The following is a 10410-nucleotide window of genomic DNA, read 5'->3' as shown; positions in this document are numbered from 1 at the left end:
GTTTCTTCTGACACAAATAAATTCTGAGGAAAAGTAAAACTGGAGTGAAGTGAAATAAATGTTTTCAGATTCTTCATGTTTTCATTTATTGAAGGAACTGGAGGATCTTTTAGTCACTTTTTGTCTTTATTTTCTGTAAAAAGTCGTGATCATTAAAGACTCACATCATGCAGTGTGTTCAACACACCGACCGCGTCACCAAGACCACACACACTGAGCACCTCTCCAGTCTCCATAGCAACCAGGTGCAGCCTGACACCAGCTGAAGTTTAGGCTCCAGAGGAAATGACAGAAAACTCCGACCAGTGGAATAATTTAAAATAAACTAGAAAAATGTCGACTGAATCCACCCAGCAGGGTTTTGGCTCCGGAGGCTTTGAGGAGAAACGTTTCAGTAAATCGGTAAGAAGCGTCGCAGTGAGGCCATCCGTCACCGCTCCTCCTCGTCCTCCTCGTCCTCCTGCTCCTCCTCCTCCTCCTCCTCCTCCTCCTCCTCCTCGTCCTCCTCCTCCTCCTCCTCGTCCTCCTGCTCCTCCTCCTCCTCGTCCTCCTCCTCCTCCTCCTCGTCCTCCTCCTCCTGCTCCTCCTCCTCCTTGTCCTCCTCGTCCTCCTCCTCCTCCTCCTCCTCCTCCTCCTCCTCCTCCTCCTCCTCCTCCTCCTCCTCCTCTTCCTCCTCCTCCTCCTCCTCCTCCTCCTGCTCTTCCTCCTCCTCCTCCTCCTCGTCCTCCTGCTCTTCCTCCTCCTCCTCCTCGTCCTCCTCTTCCTCCTCCTCCTCCTCCTCCTCCTCCTCCTCCTCCTCCTCCTCCTCGTCCTCCTGCTCTTCCTCCTCCTCCTCCTCCTCCTCCTCTTCCTCCTCCTCCTCCTCCTCCTCCTCCTCCTCCTCCTCTTCCTCCTCCTCCTCGTCCTCCTCCTCCTCCTCCTCCTCGTCCTCCTGCTCTTCCTCCTCCTCCTCCTCGTCCTCCTCTTCCTCCTCCTCCTCCTCCTCCTCCTCCTCCTCCTCCTCCTCCTCTTCCTCCTCCTCCTCCTCCTCCTCCTCCTCCTCCTCCTCCTCCTCCTCCTCCTCCTCCTCCTCCTCCTCGTCCTCCTCCTCCTCCTCCTCCTCGTCCTCCTGCTCTTCCTCCTCCTCCTCCTCCTGATCTTCCTCCTCCTCCTCCTCCTCCTCCTCTTCCTCCTCCTCCTCCTCCTCCTCCTCCTCCTCCTCCTCCTCCTCCTCCTCCTCCTCGTCCTCCTCCTCCTCCTCCTCTTCCTCCTCCTCCTCCTCCTCGTCCTCCTCCTCCTCCTCCTCCTCCTCCTCCTCCTCCTCCTCCTCCTCCTCCTCCTCCTCCTCCTCCTCCTCCTCCTCCTCCTCCTCCTCCTCCTCCTCCTCCTCCTCGTCCTCCTGCTCTTCCTCCTCCTCCTCCTCCTCGTCCTCCTGCTCTTCCTCCTCCTCCTCCTCGTCCTCCTCTTCCTCCTCCTCCTCCTCCTCCTCCTCCTCCTCCTCCTCCTCCTCCTCCTCCTCCTCCTCCTCCTCCTCCTCCTCCTCCTCCTCCTCCTCCTCCTCCTCCTCCTCCTCCTCTCAGGACTGGATGCAGTTCTTCCTCTGATGCCTTCGGCGGCTTTTCAGTCCTGGAGAAACAAAAACAGAAACTTCTCTCAGTTTTCTTTTCTTTACTGGTTAAAATGACCAAGCTTTGCTTTCCGTGACCTTTAACCCCTGATGTGCTGCTCAACTCCACAGAAAGTAACATTTAGAGAAAGTCATTTCTAAACATTTTTACATTTAGGTTTTTAGTTCTATGTTATTTTCATGTCTTTATTTTTAGAGCTTCATACTGTTGCAGAAATTCAGGAGCAAAATCTCATTTTAACTAAAAAACTTTCATGTTTTAATGATATAAAACTGCTGAGTGTCATATTTGACCCGTTTGCTCCAACAGGTGACCCGTCTGGCCCGTTTCCGTACCGTCTTGGTCCGCCGGGCCGATGGTCTGCAGAGAAACGCTCCTCTGGATGTTCTTCTGCGGCTTTTTGGGTTTGAGCCTCGCCGGTTTCTCCTGAACCTCAAACGAATCCTCCGGTTCGTTTCCTGCGACGCCGTTGGCCTCTGGCGCCGTAGCCACGGGGGCGGGGCTTGGAGGAGTGGCCACGCCCTCCTGTATAGTCTCTGCTCTGTGATTGGCTGCTCTGCTTTTCAGGAAGTTCCTGAAGGAACTGCGCGGCTTCTTCACGGCGGCCGCCTCGCTCTTCCTCACCCCGTCGCGCCCGTCCTTCTCCTCTTCCTCGGCGGCGGCGCTCGGACTCGGTGAGGACAGCCGGTCCACCGTGTCCCCGTGTCCCTCCGTGTCCCTCTGGCTGGTGCCGCCGAGCAGCGAGTGACTCTGAGTGGACAGGTCCTGCAGCGAGCCCGTCAGGCCCAAGCTGTTCCCGAACACCAGCGAGTATTTGGGGTTGTGGTATTTGTGCGCCGGCACTTTGAAGTCGGCCTGTCTGGAGTCGGACACCTGGAAGCGGGACGTGGAGACGGGCGCGGGGCGGCGGTGCTCCTCCACCCGGGGCTTCGGGACCGGAGTGGGCAGCGGCGGCTTGCTGATGTTGAACTCCTTGTGGAGGTCGACCGGTTCCGACACGGCGTACATCTCTCTGAAGTCGCTGTCGAAGAAGTCGACGATCTGACCCGTCATCACCGTAACGGCGCTCCGGTCCAAACGAGACGAACTCCACGTGAAGCTGGAGGTTAAAACCGGAAATTAAACCATAAATCACAAACTTCCCAACATTCAGCGCAGCAACAACCAACTTAGTGCACGATAAATCACTCCAGAAGTTATCACGATAAGTGATATTATTGATTTGAGACAATTTTCCAGGAATGTAACGATAATAGAATAATAATGAAAGATTAATAATCTTTAAATTAATCAACAACATTAACATGGTTAACATTAGCATGAGGACATTAGCATTAATAACGTTAGCATGAGGATATTAGCATTAATAACGTTAGCATGAGGATATTAGCATTAATAACGTTAGCATGAGGATATTAGCATTAATAACGTTAGCATGAGGATATTAGCATTAATAACGTTAGCATGAGGATATTAGCATTAATAACGTTAGCATGAGGATATTAGCATTAATAACGTTAGCATGAGGATATTAGCATTAATAACGTTAGCATGAGGATATTAGCATTAATAACGTTAGCATGAGGATATTAGCATTAATAACGTTAGCATGAGGATATTAGCATTAATAACGTTAGCATGAGGATATTAGCATTAATAACGTTAGCATGAGGATATTAGCATTAATATCGTTAGCATGAGGATATTAGCATTAATAACGTTAGCATGAGGATATTAGCATTAATAACGTTAGCATGAGGATATTAGCATTAATATCGTTAGCATGAGGATATTAGCATTAATAACGTTAGCATGAGGATATTAGCATTAATAACGTTAGCATGAGGCGCTAACCTGTAGGAGCCAAACATGACCTTCTCTCCGTCCACCAGCATGTATTTGGAGCAGAGCGAGCCGGGCAGCTTCCCAAAGGACAGGGCCAGCCCCGCGCCTCTCACCGTCCGCACACGCAGGTTCTGCACACACACACACACACACACACACACACACACACACACACACACACACACACACACACACACACACAAACATGATTACACAACGCCCTGGGTCAACACACACACACACACACACACACACGTGGACCACGCTGGGCCCTGGAGCCTCTAGTTTCTGGGATCCGTTCTCAGGAACAAAGACGGTTCCCTGAAAACCGAACCGGGCCGCTGCGCCACGAAACGGCCCCACAGCGCAGGAAAGACGCTGCAGGCTGCAGATAAGGCCGGTTTGGTTTCAGATCGGATGTCAGAGGATCAGAGAAACAATCTTCCTCCTCCAGAGGAAACAAACATCCTCTAAGCTTTTCACCAGAAGTCTGGAGGAGAATTCAGCTGGTTGAGGCGACTTAACACAAAAAGTTAAATATTAAATTAGATCATCAGAGGAAGGTTTAACTGCCGCACAAGCAGAGGAGCCGGTGGTTTGAGTCCTGCGCTGTGTGCGCGGCTTGGCGTCTCACCCTCAGGTGCATGGCGTTGATCTGCAGCCGGGAGCTCATGTCCAGGAAGTGGGGAACGCCGCGGGCCTCCAGCACCGCGTACACCGCCACGCCGCGCCGCGCCGCCGCGTCCAGCAGGTCCTGGAGGATCTGCAGGTCCGTTAGGAGATCCATGACAATGGCCAGGACCTGGGGCAAACAGAGAGCGGGGCATTTTTACTGCCCTGCACTCGTTATGAGCCTGAAACACACAGCTAGCATCTAACCGCTGAAATATGATAATATACAGCTAGCATGAGCTGACCTCTGAATTAGTACAGCTAGCACGAGCTAACCTCTGAATTAGCGCGGCTAGCATGAGCTGACCTCTGAATTAGTAAAGCTAGCACGAGCTAACCTCTGAATTAGCACGGCTAGCATGAGCTGACCTCTGAATTAGCATGGCTAGCATGAGCTGACCTCTGAATTAGCACGGCTAGCATGAGCTGACCTCTGAATTAGCATGGCTAGCATGAGCTGACCTCTGAATTAGCACAGCTAGCATGAGCTAACCTCTGAATTAGCACAGCTAGCATGAGCTAACCTCTGAATTAGCACAGCTGCTGACATCAGATCAGTAATTTTATGACTTTCTCCTGGTAGCTTGGCATCTTTATTCTTGTAATGAATAAAACATTTTGTGTTCCAGCTCTAAGTTTCTGTCACAGAGTTTAACCCTGAAACATCGATGACTTTGTTTCTTTCAATTTAATCAAAGGTTTTGGATTATTTCCCCTGAAAAGCCAAAATAAAACACATTCTCAGTTTCCTGCAGAGGCGGCCATCTAAATAACAATCATCTATGATGTCATCCATGCTAAACGTCAGGAGGAGACCGAGGCCCGCAGCATCACACATCCTCCTCAGCCGATGAATTCTGAGTGAAGTCAAAAGTTATCAAAGAATCCGATTTGCAACTTTGGCATAAAAGTTTTATCCTGATCACAGCAAAACTTTTATTTAATCAGAATTAAATACCAGTTTAAAAATACGGAAACACTTCAGTGTCAAAAATATTCTACTGTAAGAAAAAACCCTGGGGATTTCTGCAACTGGAAAAAGATTTGGATTCATAAAGCAGCATTTAGCAGATCTGTTCAGGTTTCTGCTGAACTCAGCAGTTTGGTGGATCTTTATGTGATTCTCCAGCAGACTCCCTGCAGCCAGCGGCCCATTCCGTGGAAAAACCAGTTTCTCTGGAAACAGTCTGGACCAAATCCAGAGACGGTTATGAAATCATTTATAAACCCATTTAAGTTTCCCGTGATGGTTTTTTCCTGTCAGATAAACGGGGTCCAGTTAAAGATTCTCTGAGGCTCCCGCTTCGTTTCCTGTTCGATCCGATCCGCTCAACAAGGAGCTTTTGATGCAAAGCAGAAAGTTAAACGTCACAAACAAAAAACGGATCCGATGACAACCGGCTGCTTTCAGCCGACACAGATTCACACTCAGTTATTACAAAGGAAGACGAGTATGGAAGTAAATATGTGCCATCAGTACTTCCATAGACGAGACAAAAGGTTCAGAACGTCACAGTAAAATAATGTTCCAGTAAAAACATTCAGAAACGTCAGAGGAAATAAGTCTGTGTGAAAACAAACAGGCTGGATGCTCAGATTCCCTGTTGGGCACGGCGGAGGCCCCGTGGTGCTGTGGGCCGGCATCAGGTCAAAAAACTGTTTTCTGCTAAATTATTGAGTAAACAGAAACATGAGCTCAATACCAACAAAGATATTTATTGTTCTTAATGTTATTCATGTCTGAACTCCGATAACTCGGTGAAAAGTTTCTGCATAAAAAACAACAAAGATGAAAAGTTTGTTTACAGAAATCTGCTGCTTTAAAACGTCAAAACATTTTATTTTTTAAATAATTGTCAGAAAATCTAAAAATCTTAATCGGTACAGATGGTCTTACTGCTGATTCAGGAACATAAACGTTGTTTATGGACGATGTTTTACCGCCAGCAGTTAAGCCTGCCAGGAAGACGGTCGGCCATCTTGGATGTCTGGGTTTTGGTCAGGATCGGTTCTGTTTTGCTTTCTGGCGGCTCAGAAGCAGGAACGTGGCGCCTGCAGCTCAGATCCGGTGGATGGTCTCTGGTTTTTACGGCTCTCCGCCCTGAAGCCTCATTATTTTGTGAAAACTGGCCCAGCTGGCCGACGGCAGCAGGCAGAACCTGGGTGACCGTCGGCTTCCCTCTGGCTGCCGCGGCGTTTTCCCAAACCCTGAACCGGAATGACGCTTCCTGCAGCTCAGGGACTCATTTTGCTGCAGCCTGGCAGACGACTCGCCTTAATGGCCTCCATTAAAAGCAACGTGCGTCTTTCTGCTGACAGGTTGATTTACTGCACCTGCGGGGCAGAAACGGCAGCCTCTGATTGGCCGGTTCGTATCAGAGACAAACTGTCCTTTCAGAGGCGTTTCCAGCTTCTTACTCTGCTGCTCCAGTTTCTGGAGGTTTCCATGGAAACTGCAGGCTAACATGAACACCTGAACTGTCCGAGGGGGGGAGGGTAACCATGGCGACCGGAGCTCACCTGAGCTGGCGGATCATGAGATTAATCCGCTGCTTGTCCCGACCTGTTGGTGCCTCCAGGAACCCGGCTAATAACGACTTCATGTTCCGGAAACTTCAGACTGAAGTGGAAACAGGAACTGAGTCCAGAACATCCAGGAATATCGGGAATATTCCAGACTGAACATCCAGGAATATTCCAGACTGAATCCAGAACATCCAGGAATATCGGGAATATTCCAGACTGAACCCAGAACTTCCAGGAATATTCCAGACTGAATCCAGAACATCCAGGAATATTCCAGACTGAACCCAGAACATCCAGGAATATTCCAGACTGAATCCAGAACATCCAGGAATATTCCAGACTGAACCCAGAACATCCAGGAATATTCCAGACTGAATCCAGAACATCCAGGAATATTCCAGACTGAACCCAGAACATCCAGGAATATCGGGAATATTCCAGACTGAACATCCAGGAATATTCCAGACTGAACTTCCAGGAATATTCCAGACTGAATCCAGAACATCCAGGAATATCGGGAATATTCCAGACTGAACATCCAGGAATATTCCAGACTGAACCCAGAACTTCCAGGAATATTCCAGACTGAATCCAGAACATCCAGGAATATCGGGAATATTCCAGACTGAACTTCCAGGAATATCAGGAATATTCCAGACTGAACTTCCAGGAATATTCCCAACGGTTATGAGTTTATCCATCTGGAAAATGTTTCCGTCTGATTTCTATGAAAGAATCTGAATAATAATAATAATGTGATGTTTGACTATTTTAAGCTAATTAGATTATAAACATTTGACATTACAGATAATTTCCTAAACGTTTAGCTGCTGCATATTTACAGAAATATTTTCTTTACCTTTAACAAACAATAACTTTTATGTTCAGTTTGTTGTTTTTGATCCAGAAATGAATCAGATCGTCTGTCTGACCTGCAGCTGAATCATCACCACAGTGACGTCACAGAGTCACATGGCCTCCTCCAGCCAATCAGAGGAGTCGGTTCTGTTCGTTTTAGCCTCATTATAATGAATCAGATTCATTATAATGAATATTTGTTGTTTTACGGTTAAATCTCATTATTATTATTATGTTAAAATTATGTTTTTATTGCTGGTTTCTATGGTTTCAGGTTTTAAGTCATTAAATCCTTTTACTGTGACGAACTTCATTATCATAATAGTATTAAATTCCAGTCTTAATAATAAAAACTCCAATAGTTTAACGTTTTAGAAGATTATATAAAAACATATTTAATTTTAAAACATGAGGTAAAAACATTTATTTCCTTATTTGCAGAAGTTCAGAAAAAATCGATTCAGATGGTGAGAAAAAGCTCAAAAATCTATTTTATTAAGAATAATTCTTAGATATTTGTTTAATTAAGAAGCTAAATTAACGTAATGAATGTGCAGAATTTGATCCATTAACATTTCATCTGTCGCATCATTTAAACTGAATATTTGAATCGGTTCTGAGTGAAAAACCCTAAAACTCTGGATGGGTTCAGGAAGCTGGAAAATCATTTTCTGTCTTTTTGAAACTTGTTTTTATGCATCACATCTTCCTTTAATGACGGATTAAATAGTTTTTAGTTCAAAGGTGATGATATAAACTAACCAGTTAGTAACTAGTTGCATCGATGAGCCTCTGGTTCCGGTCGGTTACCTTCTGGGCGCCTTGGATCAGCCTCCTCACCACCTCCTTGATGTGCGGCCCCGGCTCTTTGGGCGGGTGTGTGTACACGGACACCCGGGTCACCCCCTTGTACACGCCGCTGCAGGCCGGCCAGCCGATGTCCAGCGCCGGGACCTCGGTGTCGGACATCTGCGGCCAGTAGGTGGAGTGGACCCCGGAGTCGGCGCTGGTGGCCTCCTTGGGCTTGTCCGGCTCGCCGGGCTCCGGCTCGCTGTCCGGGTCGTACTCCTGGAAGCCGTCCCGGATGGCCCGGACCTCCCTGGCGCACAGGAAGTCCCGGATGTTGTCCTCCTGCAGGCGCATCCTGAAGGCTCCGTCCCCGTGGCGCAGCAGCTGCTCCAGCGCGGCCCGCTGCTCCTCGCTGTAGTAGAACTCCGGCCGGGACTCCGGGACCTTCTCGTTGACGTGCTGGTTGTCCAGACACAGCAGCTGGGACTCCGCCATGGCCTCTGCGACGGCTGCGCTCACCTGGGCCGACAGGTGAGGAGGGAGCGCAGGTAGGAGCGGGGGGCGGGGCTAGGGGACCGACACGAGGCGCCCCGCGGTCCTGAAGGCTTCCGGCTGGAAAACCTTCAGAATAAAGTCAGTAGATTAATAAATATCGGTCAGTTTCATTTATAAAGTGCTGCTGCATGATGACAAACACAGAAACGATCAAAGAAAAACACTCCTGATGGTCCAGTGGACCCGGTTCTACTGGAACCAGAACATCTGCTCCACCTCCAGCTGCTGTGGTTCCGAGTCAGACCAACCTGTTCCCCTCCTGGCCTGTGGGGGCGCTGCACCAAAAACCACTGAAGGAACACAGTAAAAACTCCTGGGTTAAAAATAACCCAATCCGTAACCCAACGTGGGTTGTTTTAACCCAACTGGGTTCAGGGTTTGACCCAGTTCATCGGGTCATGGCAGCTGACCAGAGGTTGGGTTAAATGGGTTGAGACTCATAACCCAGTTACTGTACCACTATAGTCGGGTTAAAATGTAAAAAGATTTATTTTAAATTTCACTACATAAAAACAGGATTAAAACCATCTGAATTTAAAGGTTTTTTATTTCCACATATAGAGGCAGCAGATTTACTACAGTTACAAAACACAAGTTGTTTTAAAAGTATATAGTTAAATCACTTCGACTCATTTGGCTACGACTCCACATGTTTCTGTTTCTACACTAGAAAACATTTCATGTAAAAAGTCTGTTTTACAGAAAACTTTCAGCCATTAGGAGCATTTTAACAACTTTAGCATTTTTTCAGTCTCCCTGCATGAAGACATTTCGGTTCCATGTTGTCACGTTTTGTATTTGAGCCGCCAGGTTTGACCTGATGGAGAGAAGACAGATTAAATGCACGTATTTAATCTGATTCAGAGATTCATGTTGACTTACAGGCTGGATGTGGATGAAACCTGAACCTCCAGGTTGATGGTCTGAATCTTCTCCCAGGTGAGTAAGTAGAGCGGAGAACTGGCAGCATCTTCTTCTGCATCAAACATAAGGTCTGGAGGACCAGAGGTCAGAGGTCGATTAGGATACACGCCTCACCGACCAGACTGGAGTTGGATTGAATGACATCAGAACGTTTTTTAAATGTCTGTTTTGTTTCCACAGATTAAAGTTTCAGACCATAATCTGTTTCAAATCGGTTCAGATTTTAAGTTTTTACAAACTTATCAGGATTTATTTCTCCTGGATTCTTTAAATCCAGATCAGTCTGGACCTCAGCAGACGGCTGCTGAGGTCCAGACTGATCTGAGGTCCAGATCAGTCTGGACCTCAGATCAGTCTGGACCTCAGCAGACGGCTGCTGTCTTAAGATACCTGAGGTTGAGCTGAAGGAAATCATTTAAAAACTTCCTTCCACCCGTCCATTTTCTAACACCTGGTCCCTCAGTGGGGTCAGGAGGTGTTGGTTCCTCTCCAACGTTCTGGGCGAGAGGCTTGGTCACCTGGACAGGAGGGGTCACCTGGACAGGTGTGGTCACCTGGACAGCTGGACAGGCGGGGTCACCTGGACAGCCGGGTTCACCTAGACAGGCGGGGTCACCTGGACAGGAGGGGTCAC

At 48.0% G+C, this 10410-nt stretch overlaps 1 protein-coding gene across 2 annotated transcripts; it reads right to left on the bottom strand.

Annotated features, from left to right (window-relative positions):
- Nucleotides 1–1485: 1485 nt before the first annotated feature.
- On the bottom strand, nucleotides 1486–8997 carry fam83fa (family with sequence similarity 83 member Fa). 2 transcript variants are annotated; one of them, XM_081610368.1, is made up of 5 exons: nucleotides 8319–8988; nucleotides 4087–4254; nucleotides 3462–3583; nucleotides 1943–2706; nucleotides 1486–1605 (listed from the first exon to the last, which is right to left on the bottom strand). In XM_081610368.1, exons 1-5 carry the CDS (start codon nucleotides 8790–8792, stop codon nucleotides 1556–1558), a joined length of 1578 nt encoding a protein of 525 aa, XP_081466494.1. In that variant the 5' UTR covers nucleotides 8793–8988; the 3' UTR covers nucleotides 1486–1555. The 2 variants fall into 2 exon arrangements, with proteins under 2 accessions (XP_081466494.1, XP_081466495.1); XM_081610369.1 differs by lacking the exon at nucleotides 4087–4254 and having other exon boundaries at nucleotides 8319–8997.
- Between the last annotated feature and the right edge of the window lie 1413 nt (nucleotides 8998–10410).

This window comes from Poecilia reticulata, chromosome 8 (genome assembly GCF_904066995.2).
Source record: "Poecilia reticulata chromosome 8, P_reticulata-male-v2, whole genome shotgun sequence".
NCBI classification, from domain to species: Eukaryota; Metazoa; Chordata; class Actinopteri; order Cyprinodontiformes; family Poeciliidae; genus Poecilia; species Poecilia reticulata.
The sequence above is the reverse complement of the archived record's forward strand: the minus strand, read 5'-3'. Positions and strand labels throughout refer to the sequence as shown.